Genomic DNA, 15,858 nt, shown 5'->3' with positions numbered 1-15,858 from the left:
GCTCAAACATCTGTTATACACACAATGAGTAGACTGGGACTTTTCATTCCAGTGGCTATTTGGTGTTGTTTTTTTCTTATAGAAAGTTGACTTCAGGAAGGTTTCAATGAAAAAAAAAAAATCAATATTGTTTAGTGACCTAAACCAGTCAGAGATCAAACAAAGCTGGAGGTCAAGGTAGCAAATGCAATTCTCCTTCTTCAAACACTGAATTGACCTGGACATTAGTTCACTTTTGAGAAAAATTGGTGTTTCACAATGCCCTCTAATTTTCTGGGAGAATAAATGCTTCAATTTCTTCCATTATATAGAAAATCATAGCAAGTCAGAGAAAAGGATACATTTCATAGGAAGAACATCTTTCTGAAATTTACCCAGGCCTCCAAGAAGAGCAATTTGAAATATATCTTAAAGTCTATTTTCTATCCCCAAACATTTATCTGTTTTTTCAAGCACCATCATCTGGAAGCATAATCTTTTCTTCTAGACCGAACGCACCTAGAGGGAAGGACCTGTATCTTACCTGATTCTTACTTTTCCACATTTCCCAGCAAAGTACTTCACTCAGAGCAGGGACCCAATAAATGCCTAGTCAACACATGAATCTGGACATATCTGAGGTCCTTCCTAGCCTATCCTTAAGTTGCTGAGAAGAACAGTCACAGAAAAAGAAATAGTTTTCGCACATTTCTATATAAAGGCGGAAGCTAGGATAATAATGTCACAGATACTGGCAGATGCTAATGAACTTACCTTCCATGCATTATCTCTTTTCACTTCATTCTGGGCTTGGCTCTAAGACTTTCTTGAAGGTAATGGTATCAAATGCAATACATCAGAGCTTGATAAGCACTTGCACATTGGGGCTTGTCTCTCTGGAATGCTCCCTCTTGGAATCCATCCACCATGTGGTAAGAAAGCCTGTCTAGCCTAATGATAGTTGAAATGTCACATAAGGGAGCACAGAGGCACTGCAGCCAATTAGCACCCATTGCCAGCCATGGGAATGGGGTTATCTTGAATGTTTCAGGCTCTGACTGCAGCCTCACGCATGATCCCAGCCAATAGCACATGGGGCAGAAGCCCTCAGTGAGCCCAGGCAACCCTCAAATCATGAAAAATAATAAATCATTGTTTTAAGCCAGGACACTTTGGGTTGGTTCGATGTATAATAATAGAAAACGGAAACATAAGTAAACATATCACATGTTTAAGACCTGGACAAATATGGGTTGTAGGGTCCCTCTGCCACCTACCAGTTTTGAGACCTTTTGGCCTTACTGCAGAGCCCATTAGTACTTTAGTTTCATTTCTGTTGTAGAAAGACACCTTCCTCACAGAACTTTGAGAATAAAATAATGCTACAGCTAGCGTACCCCCAAAATAGTTAGCTGTCATTGTGAGCATTAATAAGGTAAAATGGAATAATACAGACTTAACTTTTTGTGGCACTCTTGATACAAATCTCATTTGGTAGTCCAACCCAAGCTGTATATTACATCACTCACCTTCTCCTTAGCCTCTATCAGATTCACACTTCAAGTGTTACAAGAGTAAATGGAAAAGCCTCTATTTCAGACTAGCCTCCTGACTGCCCTCCTGGTCTCCACTATTGTTCCCAACCCACAGTCCCCCATCCACTCAGTGACCTATCCAAAGTCCTAAACCACTTCCTGTCCCTCCCCGGCTTTAAATCTACCATGGTCTAGTACTGAAACCTGAATAAATCCCAAAACCCTTCACCTGGCCCAGAATCCTACAAGCACTTGTCACTGTATTTCTTTCTCATGGTGTGGCTTTCCCTTTCCCCTCTGTAATGTCATCTCCAGCTACACTAGTGATCTTAATTCTTCAAACACCCTAAGCTCACCGTGACTCGGGCCTCTGCCTTCACCATTCCATCTACTTGGACCAGATGTCCACATGTCTCCCTGGCACTATTTGGAGTCCAACTCAGATGCAAAGTCAGAGAAACTTTTCCTATCAGCTAAAGCAACGCACCCCCTCAGCCCCTCCCCTACCAATTGCTCTCAGTCCCAATATCCACGTTTTGTTTTGGTTTCCTTTCTTCTTAGTCCTTAAAACTTGACATAATATTCATTGTTTGTGTGTTTGCATACTCATTGTCAGTTTTCCCTCTCAGTAAACAAAAGTCACCTGAGAGCTGGGCTTCTGTTTTGCTCACTACTGGAGTCCCCCTCTGCCTACAGCAACGTTCAGAAATTACAGACCACAGGCTTGTTTTTGTATGGCATGCAAGCAAAGAATGGCTTTTACATTTTTTTTATGGTTGGAAAAAGTCAAGAGAAAAACAGTATTACATGACATGTGAAAATCATGTCAAATTTAAATTACAGTCAGTGTCCATAAATAACATCTTCTTAGAACACTGCCACATTTATTGTCTATGGTTCCCATTGCTTTAAAATGGCAAAACTAAACAGCTGCCACAGAGACCAGATGGCCCGAAAAGCTTGCAGTATTTACTTTTTGACCCTTTACCCACACAGACAGACAAAGAGCTGTCCGTGGCCTAAAGTATCGTATGATCAATCTACATGGATCCAAGGAATTTTTAACAGGAAAAAATATCCGACAGGGAAGATTTCCCAAGAACCAGGCAACATCTGACCAGGAATTCTTGTCCCCATGAAAAGCCAGTTGAGTACAAGTTTTGGACGAGGCCCTTGGAAGTCTTCCAGATTCTTTACTCTTCCTCAAATGAGCTACATTGCTGTGAGGAGCAGAATGCAAGGTCTGCATTCTCATCAAGTGCTCTAACTGATCCACACATAGCGAAAAGCTAAATGAACAGGAATGGAGATGTTTGGAAAAATTAAACACAGATTTCTTAATAAAGCTGAAAATAGCTTAATAAAGCTGAAAATAGGCTCCTGGCATCCCAAGGCGTGTTTATTTCTGTTTAAATAGATGACTTCCCCATAGACTGTTATCAGCTCAGTGGGGATCCTAGGAGAGAAGTACTTTCCTCCTCCTGTGCATTTTAAGCTCTTCTCAGATGAAATTCAGCCAGAGACTATAAAAAGCATCTGTCAATCTGGATGAAAACAATAACCGTGGTCAAGTAATGCTAATACTCTTAGCTGCCCATTTCTGGAGTGCTCTAAACAGATACCAAATAGCCTCAGAGGACAAGATGGAGAGATTGACAATCCCTTTTGCAGAAAGGTGGCTTCTTGGGAGAAGATGATGAAAGTATCAGGTGGACGAGCGACAGTGTCATTCTCACCAGGAAAGCTGCCGTCACTGGCTTCAGTCAGAAAGAGGGTGACTGTTTCAGCCATGGGCAAGAGTGGGTGGCACGTGTCCTGATGCCACCAAAGACAAGTGGTAACTGGAACTATGACACACCCCAGGTAAAGAGGGTGGCCTGTGGGCAGCTTGAAAGGGCACTCAGGGGAGCAGGTTGTGCCACTGGCAGCAGAACCAGGGATGACAGAAAAGGGTCACAGATGGGATTTCAAATGAACACCAAGGCCCTTTCCAAAGGGAATAGGAGATCAATATTGTATCAGAGCACGGGGTACACTCTGGAGCTCAGCACCAAGGAAGAGAAGAGGATGTGTTTCTAGAGATCTACTAGCAGATGGAGGAAAAAAGAAGTGTGCTGGGGGGAAAAAAAAAAAAACCTAAATGATGAAACAAGCTCACAGACAGACTGACAGAAACACGGACAAGAAGAGAAAGGTTCTGAAGAGACAGCAACGGTGCTGCAAAGTAGCTTAAGAGAAATAGTAAATCTTCCTAATCACAAGAATTAGAGCCTACTACGATGAGGGGTCTAATCAGGTTAATTAATCAACGTAAAGGGCTTATCCTTCCAAAAAAAATCACTTCACAGTTCAGATGTGCACCTTAAATGTTCAAAATCCCGCCTTCTAGATAATCAGTGCAAGTTCTGGTAGATAAAACGAATTCAACAATAACTATATACTATAACTTATATACTGTAAGAAATGATGGGGGGAAAGTAAAAGCTTTAACCACCAGGTAATAGGTGATGACTTATGATGGCATTTCTGGAAGCTGTCAGTCTCTCTCGGGCTTACTCATATGCCCTCCTCCCCCTCCGCCACCCCCTCACTCACCCCTAGAGGCACAACTTACTCTGGGGAGCTCTCTGTTGTCCCCTCTTGTGTGTTCTCACAGCACTCTTGCTTATGCTGCTATTGTAACACTCATCACATTCCGTTAAAATTTACTGATGATTATTGATTCTCAGTCCTCAAGACAAAGGACATAGATTCTCAAAGCTGCATCCTCAGAGGCTTGCACAGTGCCGAGCTCAAAGCAAGAACTCAGTGGAAGAAAAACATCATGGAACAAGTGAATCAGAGAAAGAACAAATGAAGTTACTAAGTAAACGAATGAATCAAGTATCTTGCTACTAGCAAGAATTAAACTGGGATCAAAATAACCTAATTCCATTACAGCATGAATATCTTGAATAGGATCAACCTCAGAGAATTTTCTTACCCTGGAGAAAACAAGTTCTTTATAAATCAGGGTTTTCAACATCTTTTTCTGATGCTTGGTGTAAAGTTGATTTTTAGCACCATACCTTTTCATGGAAATGACATCTTTTGTCAAGTTGAAAGATCAAAACTATAATGAGTATTTTAGGTATGCTCTAGCCACTGCCTTAAATAGTTAAATATAATTTCATTTGAAATTCCTTTGCATTTTGGGGCACTCTGGATTTCGACACAGGTCATGATTTCATGGGTTTCTGAGTTCAAGCCCCACATCGGACTCTGCACTGGCAGCTGAGAGCCTGCTTGGGATATTCTCTCTCTCTCTCTCTCTCTCTGTCTCTGTCTCTGTCTCTCTCTCTCTGCCCCTCCCCTGCTCATGCTCTTTCAAAATAAATAAATAAAAACTGAAAAAAAAGAATAAAATCTTTTTTAAAAATTCCTTTCCATTTCTTTTCATAGTACTGTTTTCAAATCCAGAAATCTACTTCTTCGTTATTATAGATTTCTGCACAGTAACTTCAAAATCTCTTTTCTTTCCTTTTTCCACAGAATGCCCATTTAAGAGATCAGGTAAATACCTGAATAGGAAGCAATCTTAAGTATAAGGAGAATGATTCCCTTTTTATCAATAATAACATCTAAAAAAGAAAGAAAAATATTTTTGGCAAAGTTGAACAACTTTGAGAAGCATATTAAATAGACACTATGTATAAAGTTTGATTGATGGATTTAGTTATCATGCATAGTTATATTAAATACATTACTTAATAGGCTACATTAAATAGATTTAGAATGATTATCCTTTACCATGATATCAAATAATTTTGTTTAATCTCTTCCCATGCATCTTGACTTCAAGGTCTTCCCCAATACAGAGTCATTTTTCACGTTCTCTAAAATTTTCCAAACCTATCATCATCGTACCTGTCTGTTTGAGATAAAGCACTTTTTGAATCTGTGTTTCATGCCTTCGTTGGAAATTTCCAGTGAAGTCACAAGAATCGAATTGCATAATGTTAAGACTTCTTGTTTTCTCATTTATCTAACAGGTAAATATTTGTGACCTCTACATGGTGACCAAAATTGAACTGCGTTATTAAGTGATTTTTAAAAGGCATATATGTAATAACATTTAACACTTGCATTTGTGAGAACACACTTCCAGGAATAATGACTAATTCTTTGTTAAGTGATTTTTTTTGCCCCCATTTAACCTTTATGCTACAAATAAATTCTATAAAAATCCTAAACTGGCATAGTTCATGTCATTTTTCCCCCGTCCTCCAAATAGCTTCTTATTGTTCAAAACAAAAGCCTGGTTCTCTAGTCATAAGAGAACACTTATAAGGACTTGAATTTAAGGCAATTCTTTTTTGTTGAGGGATAGAAAAAAAGGAAAATGCCTTGTACTTGGAAATATATGATATTCTCTCTTTTGTGGCAATATTCATTCATTTATATCTATTTTGCATGAAGGAGATTTGGTACTAAGTGTAGCAAATCAGATGTGTAAGCTGATTAGTGCCCAGGCTAGTCTTCCTCTGAGATACTGTTTTTACACTCAGGCTATACTGGTCTTAAGCATTTGCAACATTGGTAACAAGACATTCCAATTTTTTTAATGTTTGTTTATTTTTTTGGGGGGGGGGGGAGAGGGAGAGAGAGAGAGCACAACCAGGGGAGGGGCAGAGAGAGCACAACCAGGGGAGGGGCAGAGAGAGAGGGAGACACCTAAAATAGGCTCCAGGCTCTGAGCTGTCAGCATAGAGCCCAACGTGGGGCTTGAACCCATGAGCCACAAGTTAACTGAAGTGGGATGCCCAACTGACTGAGCCACCCAAGTGCCCCTAGGTATTCCAATTTTTCTTAATTGCTTTTGTAAAGAGCAATTTTTTTCCCACTTAAAATATATCTACTTTCTTTGTTCCGTGTTTCTTGGGGCAATCACAAATGCAATGTATGTAGCTTCCCATATCAGTGTAAGCAAATTCACTTTGATGTAAAGAACACTTTACCACATTGGGTACCCATGTTATTCAAATTGCCAGGGAAACTCCAAGGACCAAGTGCCTTCCTCCAAACAATTTCTAGCTCTGTAATCAGCTTCCTGCAGATATTTTGCATATTCCCAACTGAGCCTATGGTAATACTATCTTTTTTTTTTTTTTTTGCAACCTCTGTAATGATCCAGAACTGGATACATTTCTTCAAAATTCTCCTATTTGTAAAATAAACCATCCTTTTTGTTTCCACTTCATATAATTACCTGGTAGAAGAACACAAATTCATGGTGAAAAACTCAAGTTTTCCTGGTTCTCAGTTCTGAGGGGAATCTTTTCTGTTGGCCTTTTAAGCAGATTCATTATTTTCAGAGCTGTCCCCTAACAAGATTTCACATACCAGACCTTGAGGAAAGCTGAAGTAAGAACATTAAAGCATCCTTCTATAAAAGTAAGCCTACGGAGATGGTGGTAGGGACAGGTAATTATGAAGTGATACAGTTTAGTATCTTTATATTGATCTTTATGGACATCAGGATTTGAGATTATTCTTTTTAATAGCCCTCAAGAAAGTATACTGATGAGAGAAGTATCATCTGATCACTCGACAGACTCATGACAATTACTTGCTTTCAGCCACTAAATTTTGAGCTGGTTTTTTACACAGCTGTTGCCAAACCAAACAACCTTATTTAATTTTTATAACAATCTTATGAAGCAAAGTAATTACTTTTATTTTACAGATTAGCAAACTGGAGATCAGAGAGGCTAAGGAATTTATCCAATGTCACAGAGCTCCTATGTGGAAGAGCTGAGATGAATGTCAGCTATGCAACCTGAATGATTTGCAAGGCCATTAAAATAGAGCCATAATGGAGAGGAGTTAATTTAGAGAAAAATAAGACAATCTGTAGCTGCTGTTCTTTATAGCATCAGGACTTTAAGTGAAGCAGAGTAAATTGATAAAGCCTAAGATAAAAGTATCCATTAACGTAGTACAGAAAGCTTCTCAGGAAACAAAGGCAGCCTGCCAACCACCTATTTTACTGCCTTGAGGGCAGTAAAGTTCTTTAGAGAGGAGCAGTCTTATAAAGAAAGGTTCATAGACTGAAGCCAGACAGGAGTATTTTGCAATACAGTAGTTCTTCCAGTCCTCTAGTCCTAACTGTGAATTCAGGCCAGTCTTTTCTTTCCACCTTTTTATCTGCCTTCCATAAATACTGAGAGTGAGCAGCAAGTAAGAGTTTATCCCTGTATCAGGTCTGATGTTGTAGGGATGAATGACTCCTTCATTCCTGTAGCCAAAGAATGGACTGTATAGTAAGACTGATGGGAAGGAAAGCACATAATGATAACCAGAGACATGCATACTAGGTAGGATATACAGAGCTCTCTAGGAGAACTGGGAGAGCTACTCCCCTCCATCTCAGCAGGGAATGGAAAGAGAGTTAGTCAAGGAAGCTTCCCAAAGGTGGTAATGATCAAGTTTAGTCCTCTAAAATGAAAAGGCCGTCATCTCCTGAAGGGGAAAGGAACCAAGGCCATGTGCAAAGGTATGACCTCGAAAGGATACATGGCTCTTTAAAAATGACCTCTGTCTGCACACTTTTTGGGGTGTCACATTGTGTTGTTACTGGAGTGAAGAGAAGGGATGGAAATGGTGAACCTAGAGAAGGAAGCAGGTCTCACACCATGGGAGGTCTTTCATGTACACTCAGTTGACTTTCTCTTAAGGCCAAAGGGAAGCCACTCAATGAGAGGTTTTAAGTAGGAAAGTGACATGATACAATTTTCCTTTCAGAAAGATCTTACTGAACACATTGCATAAAATAGATTTAAGGGGGCTCAATTATAGGCAGGACACAAATTAGAAATAACACAAATTGGTAGGTTACCAGTGATGAAAAAGGCTAATGAGAAAAGAGGAAGAAAAGAGGAAGAAGAGAGGTAGCTAGATTCAAGAAATAAAAAAATAAAAAAAAAAAAAAAGGAAGGAGGCACCTGGGTGGCCAGTCAGTTAAGCATCTGACTCTCTTGATTTGGGCTCAGATCATGATCTCATGGTTTGTGAGATTAAGCCCCACGCTGGGCTTCATGGTGACAGTGGGGAACTTGCTTGGAATTCTCTCTCCCTCTCTATCTCTCCTCCCCTCTCTTGCTCACTCACTCTCTTAAAAAAAAAGTAGAGAAATAAGGGGACTCTAATAAGCATGTATGATTGGCTCCCCTTGTTTAAAGTCAGTTACAAACCTGTAATATAAATTAAGAAACTTCTCTAGTAAGTTCCAATGACAGTAATGAATTAATGTAATTTGCCAAGTCCTCTTTAGAATTATCTTTCAGAAAGGTATAAAGTGAAAAATAATGGATAATTTCCAAACACAGCAAGCACTTATCATGTGACAGGCAAGTGCTATCAACATCATGTCTATTTTCTCACTTAGGCTTGCTAATGATCCTATGAGGTAGGTAAAGTTATTACCTCACTTTACACAGAAGAAATAGGAGGGGATACATGCCATATCATTCATTTTTTGGTGATTCAATAAATATATATTGTTTATTTTGTCTGTATCAGTCATTATGTTAGGGGCTACACAGGACAAGGAAATAGAATACATAGCATTTGTCCTAGAAATGCTCATAGCTAAGTGGGAAAAATCTAACACTGATAAATGGAAAGTTCCACGATGGTATAATAGGTGCCATCAAGGTAGTCTGACCTAATAACTGTGGGAAGACTCTGGAGACAACCACCTTTAACAGAAAGGCATACTGTAGCTCAAATGTACTTATCAGCATAAACTCCCACTGTCAAATAGAAGCCAATAGCCAGGTTACTGTCTGCGTTTGGGCTGGTTGTGCCATGAACAAATTCCCCTAGTCATGAGAGAAAAAGATAGAGTGGGTAGTGTGGGTTAAGGTAGGATGGGGTTATGTGGCATTGCAGGGGGGAGGACTTCATGCCAAAAATTACCCCTTGCTGTATCATCAAACCATGCGTCTGGTGCAGATCTAGATCTGTCCAGAGCAAGGCATCACACTGTAGGCCAGTGGCGGCCCTGGCTAGCAACATGTGTAAAAGTCTGCTAAAAGAATACCATGATTATAACTAACTTATCTCCGCTAGCTTTATTCTTAAAGACAGACTTACAGATAGGTAGACAGTCACTTCCTCCTCAAATGAAGTCCCTGCAAACTAGCATTTGGTTTTCTAAACCCAGACCCTGACTTCATACATAATGAAGTTAATATAAGGTAATATGTTAAGAGACTTTTGGGAACCATAAGGAAATTTTCAAGTCTAAGTCCACTGTCTTTAACTTGTGGTTCATGAACCAACCACAGTGGAATCCAAAGGTTAAAGCTGAGACACAAAAGTTTCCAAAACACTTTAAGTATTCACTCTTTTCTCAATTTTATTTTTGTCTGCAGGCCATTCTTGCAGATGAAGCCACTGAAAATTCTCATAACTATTATTTTCATTTCCAACTTGAATAATAACTATTTCTGAGCCCTGATAAAATGATCATTTTTCTTTGTGTATTTCCCAACTAGGGCCTTAAAAATACTGTAAATAAACTTACAGCAAACATTTAAATTAGCCCAGTGCTTTTCGTTTTCTTTTGCACACTCTTTCCTCAAAAAAAAAAAAAAAAAAAAAAAAAAGAGATTAAAAGAAAGTAAACCATCACAGACTATGAAGCAGTGAACATGGAGTTACGGTGCATGGTTACATTTGTACAGTGAAGAATTATGGGCCATGTGCCTCTTCACTGGGGAGTTGACCTCTAGACTCTTGAGTCCAACTAGAAGGAATCCAAGAATGCGCTTTCCAGGAGAGCTCAAGTACTCAGGGATGTCCATGTGTGAAAAATTACACAGCAAAAATTCCTTAGGAACATAAACACGACCATGGAAAAGATGAGAGATCTAGGAGGGAGTGGAAGCATTCTGTACTAGCTCAGCTTTACGGTCCTTATTTATTATTAAGGTTACAATGTATATTTTGTAGGCAAATTTTATTGCACTAATTAACTCATTAACAACCTCTAGAGAGAAGCCAGACTTCTCTGCAGGCTGGTTTGCTGAATTTTAATGACCCAGATAAAGAGAAAAATGAGCGTTCTAGGTTCTGTGAAAGCCCTGGGACTCTACAAACAGCTCTGATTTACTTAGTGTATCGTATCATAGAGAAGTGTGAATTGTGAATTAAAACAGAGAAGAATTCCTCAATACGTATACAACACAATAGGTTTGGCTAATTTAAATAAGCAATGCTTATGGCATTTATGGCATTTTAATTTAACAGAAAAAATCAGCTTTGATTTGCTTCCCCTGCCTCTTCTGAGTTGGAGCAGGAGCCAGTTTATTCCAGAGTCCACACTAGCCAAGCAGGCTAGTGTTTCTAAGTGAGAAGAATAAGGTGAAGAGTGAGAAGGACTTGGATGTAGCTCAGCGTGCAAGGCATAACCATTTAATTGACAGTACTGATGTGATTTGTGATATTCTGAATGATATCTGATGTGGTACTCTGACCTCCGATGTCTGGAGTATGGACATCTTTGTTCTCCATGGACGCCAAGACTGCATTGCGAATGGAGGTGGCATAGGAGTGGAGCTTGAGGTAATCCAGCAAAATGCAGCTTGCCAGAAGCATGGCAGTAGGGTTGGCCATATTCTTATTGGCTAAATTCTTGCCTGATTGCCTTGAGGCTGTTTCAAACACTGCGTATGTATGGCCATAGTTTGCACCAGGCACGAGGCCTGCTCCCCCAACCAACCCTGTACAGATGTTGTTGACTATGTTGCCATAAAGATTGGGCATCACCATTACATCGAATTGCTGGGGCCGAGATACCAGCTGCATGGTGGTGTTATCCACAATCATGCCTTCGAAAGTGAGCTGAGGATAGTGGGAGGCCACCTCTCTGCAACACTGTAGGAAGAGACCATCTCCCAGTTTCATGATGTTGGCCTTGTGCACAACCGTCACTCTCTTGCGTCCCATCTCCTGGGCCAATTGGAAGGCATATTCAGCAATGCGCAAAGACCTGGCCTTGGTAATGATCTTCAGGCTCTCGATCACTCCTTTCACACTCTCATGCTCCAGGTTGCTGTATTCACCCTCTGTGTTTTCCCGAACAACTAAGATGTCAACATCCTTGTGCCTTGTCTCCACTCCTGGTAGACTCTTAAAATGGATAACGTTGGCATAGAGATCCAGCGTGGTGCGAAACATATTGTTGCGGGATTTGTGAGACGGTGGCAGGTTGTGGTCAGTTTCGATGTTGCCCTTCAAGGCCACGCAGTTTCGACGGACTGCCATGATGGCATTGTGAACGTCCTCTTCACCAGAAGTGGAGTTAACTATCACCTCCTCGAAGTCCACAGGCACACATGCATGTCTGAACACAGTCTTAACATGCAGCATAAGTTCAGGCCCGATGCCATCCCCAGGAATCATAGTCACAGTGTGTCGCCCACCATACTTGGCTGATGGAGGAATACCGTGTTTAAAAGAGAAGCTCCTCAGTGAGGTCTCACGGCCAAATAAAATCTCCCAAGAATGGCAGAGAGGAGAAGGTCGCAACATGGCCTTCACAAAGCAACTAGCAGCTGTCAGCATCTTCAGCACCATGATCATTAAGGAGAGGTTAACTTACGTAAAAATACACAATCTTCCTCTTGTTTTAAATTGGCTTCTTCTAGCGGAATTCTAGATCCATAATTCTTGTGTAGGTCACAACTGTCTCTCCTGCTTGGTATTCTATTCTGACAGACATTCTACTGCAGTGAGAGAGATGTGAAGTATCATATAGAAAGTATATTCAACGTGCTAACCTCTGCATGATATACTTTTTTTAAAAAAATAGGCTATATCAGGCCTTCTGTAATATCATACAGAAGTTTTGGGTTCATAGCAAAACTGAATGGCAGGTTCAGAGATTTCACAGAGAGCACCTACATCCCATTAAATTCCCTCCCACTATCAAAATACTGCACCAGAGTGGCACATTTGTTACAACCGATGAACCTACATTGACACAACATTTTTACCCAAAGTCCATAGTTTAAATTAAAGTTCACTCCTAGTGTAATAATTTCTGAGTTTGGACAAATGTATAAGGAGGTGTGTGTATCTACCACTATTGCATCATACTGTATAGTTTCAAAGCCCTAAAAATTCTGCTCTGCTTTGCTTACTTATCCCTGCCTCCCCCTAGCCCCTGGTAACCACTGATCTTTTAAGTGTCTCCATAGTTTTGCATTACCCCAGGATGTCATATAATTGAAATCACATTGTATGTAACCTTTTCAGATTGGCTCCATGGATTTAGTAATATGTATTTAAGGTTACCTCGTCTTTTCATGGACTGATATTTCATTTCTTTTTAGCACAGAATAATATTCCATTGTCTGGATGTACCAGTTTGTATATCCACCTACTGAAGGACATCTTGGTTGTTTCCAAATTTTGATAATTATGAATAAAGCTGCTATAATTTTGGTAATTATAAATATGTGCAGGTTTTGTGTAGACCTAAGTTTTCAACTTAGTTGAGTAAATATAAATAACAAGGACTTCTGTATCCTATTGTAAAAGTATGATTAGTTTTGCTAGAAACTGATCAACTGTCCTCCAAAGTGGTTGTACTATTTTGCATTTCCACCAGCAATTAATGAAAATTCCCATCGTTCTACATCCTTGTCAGAATTTTTCGTCAGTGTTCCAGATTTTAATCATTCTAATAGGCACCTAGGGATAGTTCATTGTCTTAATTTGCATTTCCCTAATGAGATATAATGTAAAGTATCTTTTAATATGCTTATTTACCATATTCTCTGATGTGTTATCTTTCGAGGTTTTGGCCCATTTTTTTTAATTGCGTTTTTGTTTTCTTATTGTAGAGTTTTAAGAGTTCTTTACATATTTGGAATGCCGGTCTTTCATCAGATGTACCTTTTGCAAAAAACTTCCCCCAGTCTGTGGCTTCTCATTCTTTTGACATTATCTTTTTTTAGAGAAGTTTTTTTTTTATTTTAATGTAGTATATGTTTTTAAATATTTCTTTCATGGATCCTGAATTTGGTGTTGTATATAAAAAGTCATCACCATACTCAAGGTCATCTAGATTTTCTCCTACATTATCTTTTAGGAGTTTTATAGTTTTGCATATTACACATAAAGCTATGACTCTATTTGGAGTTCATTTTAGTGATGGATTTAAGGTCTGTGTCTAGATTAATTTTTCTGCATGTATATGTCCCCTTGTTCCTGGCACTATTTGTTTAAAAAACTATCTTTGCTCTAGTATGTTGGTTTTGTTCCTTTGCCAAAAATCAGTTGACTATTTCTGGGCTCTCTATTCTCTTCCATTGATTTATTCCTCTGTTTTTCTGCCAATAACAGTATCTTAATTAGTGTAGCTTTATAGTAAGTCCTGAAGTTCAGGACTATAAGTTTTCCAGCTTTGCTCTTCTTCAATACTGTGTTAGCTCTTTGTGGTTTTTTGTTTTGTTTTGCCTCTCCATATACGCTTTGGAATTCCTTTGTTGATATCCACAAAATAACTTACTGGATTCTGATTAAATTTGTATCGCATCTACAGATCAAGTTGTGAAGAACTGATAACTTGACAATATTAAGACATCCTATCCGTGAACAGAAAACATCTCTATTTAGTTCTTATTTGATTTTATTCATCAGAGTTTTGTAGTTTTCCTCATATAGATCTGGTACATATTTTTGATTTATACCTAAGTATTTAATTTTGGGGAATGCTAACATAAGTGATATTGTACTTTAAATTTCACTTCTTTATTACTTGCATATAGGAAAGCAACCAACTTCTGTGTATTAAACTCCTATCTTGAAATATTGCTATAATCACTTATGGGTTCTAGTTTTGTTGATTATTTCACATTGTCTACATAGATGATCTTGTTGTCTGCAAACAAAAACAATTTCTTCCTTTTTAATTTGTATACCTTTAATTTCCTTTTTTTTTTGTCTTAGTGCATTAGCTAGAAATTCCAATATAATATTGAAAAGGAGTGGTAAGAGGAGACCTCCTTAGCTTGTACCTGATCTTTGTGGGAAAGCTTTGTGTTTCTCAAGTATGATGTTAGCTGTAGATTGGATGTGGCTCTTCTTCATCAAGTTAATGAAATTCCCCTCTAGTCCTAATTTACTAAGAGCTTTTATCATGAATGTGTGTTGGGTTGTGTCAAATGCTTTCCTGTATCAAGTGATATGATCATGTGATTTTTCCTTTTTTATCCTGTTAAAGTGATGGATTACATTAACAGATTTTTGATTATTGAACCAGCACTGCATACCTGGAATAGATTTCAATTATGGTATATAATTCTTTTTCTACATTGATGGATTCAGTTTGCTAATATTTCGTTAACGATTTTTGCATCTTTGCTCATGAGAGAGATTGGTCTTTCATTTTCTATTCTTGTAATGTCTTTGTCTGGTTTTGTTAGTAGGGTAATGTTGATCTTACAGAATGAGTAGGGAGTATTTTCTCTGCTTCCATCCTCTGGAATAAACTGTATAGAACTGCTTTTCTATCTTTTTTTTACAATTCATTTATCTATTTAGAAAGAGAGAGTACATTATTGGGTTAGGGGCAGAGAGAAGGAAAGAGAGAATCTTCACTGTCAATGCAGAGCCTGACGTGGGGCTCAACCTCACAAACCCATAAGATCATGAACTGAGTTGAAATAAAGAGTCAGATGCTTAATTGACTGAGCCACCCAGGCACCTCGGTATAATTTCTTTGCAGAGTTGACCAGTGAATCCATCTGGGTCTGGTGATTTCTGTTTTAGAAGGTTATTAATTACTGATACAGGCTGACATATATATATATGTATATGTAATGTATATATATGACATATATCTATATGTATATGTAATATATAAAATATATAGGTTGATATAGGTTTATTCGGATTGTTTCTTCTTATATGAGTTGTGACAAATTACATATTTTGAAGAATTGTTTGATTTCATCCAGATTATCAAATTCATGGGCATAAAGTTGGACATAATATTCCTTTATTATCCTCTTTAATGTCCATCGTATCTATAGTTATGTCCCTTCTTTCATTTCTGATATTAGCAATTTGTGTCCTTTCTCTTTTTTCTTAGCTTCTCTAAAGGCTTACCAATTTTATTGATCTTCACAAAGAGGCAGCTTTTGGTTTTATTGATTTCCTTTACTGATTTCCTATTTTCAAATTCATTGATTGCTCCTTCCATTCTTAATATTTTTTCTGCTTACTTACATTTGGTCTTCTTTTTACAGTTTCCCAAGGTAGAGCCTTACATTACAAATTATAGATCTTT

General features: G+C 38.5%; 2 protein-coding genes across 3 annotated transcripts in view; both read right to left on the bottom strand.

The window, feature by feature from the left end:
- The window catches only part of NELL1 (neural EGFL like 1), an 882,973-nt gene that overhangs the window by 295,640 nt on the left and 571,475 nt on the right, over nucleotides 1–15,858 (bottom strand). The gene's annotated exons all lie outside the window — the stretch shown is intronic.
- Nucleotides 10,759–12,311, bottom strand: LOC122483623 (isocitrate dehydrogenase [NAD] subunit gamma, mitochondrial-like). Its single transcript, XM_043580820.1, has one exon. It carries the CDS (start codon nucleotides 12,141–12,143, stop codon nucleotides 10,974–10,976), a length of 1,170 nt encoding a protein of 389 aa, XP_043436755.1. The 5' UTR covers nucleotides 12,144–12,311; the 3' UTR covers nucleotides 10,759–10,973.

The sequence above is a fragment of the Prionailurus bengalensis genome, chromosome D1, assembly GCF_016509475.1.
Source record: "Prionailurus bengalensis isolate Pbe53 chromosome D1, Fcat_Pben_1.1_paternal_pri, whole genome shotgun sequence".
In the NCBI taxonomy this organism is placed as follows: Eukaryota; Metazoa; Chordata; class Mammalia; order Carnivora; family Felidae; genus Prionailurus; species Prionailurus bengalensis.
The sequence above is the reverse complement of the archived record's forward strand: the minus strand, read 5'-3'. Positions and strand labels throughout refer to the sequence as shown.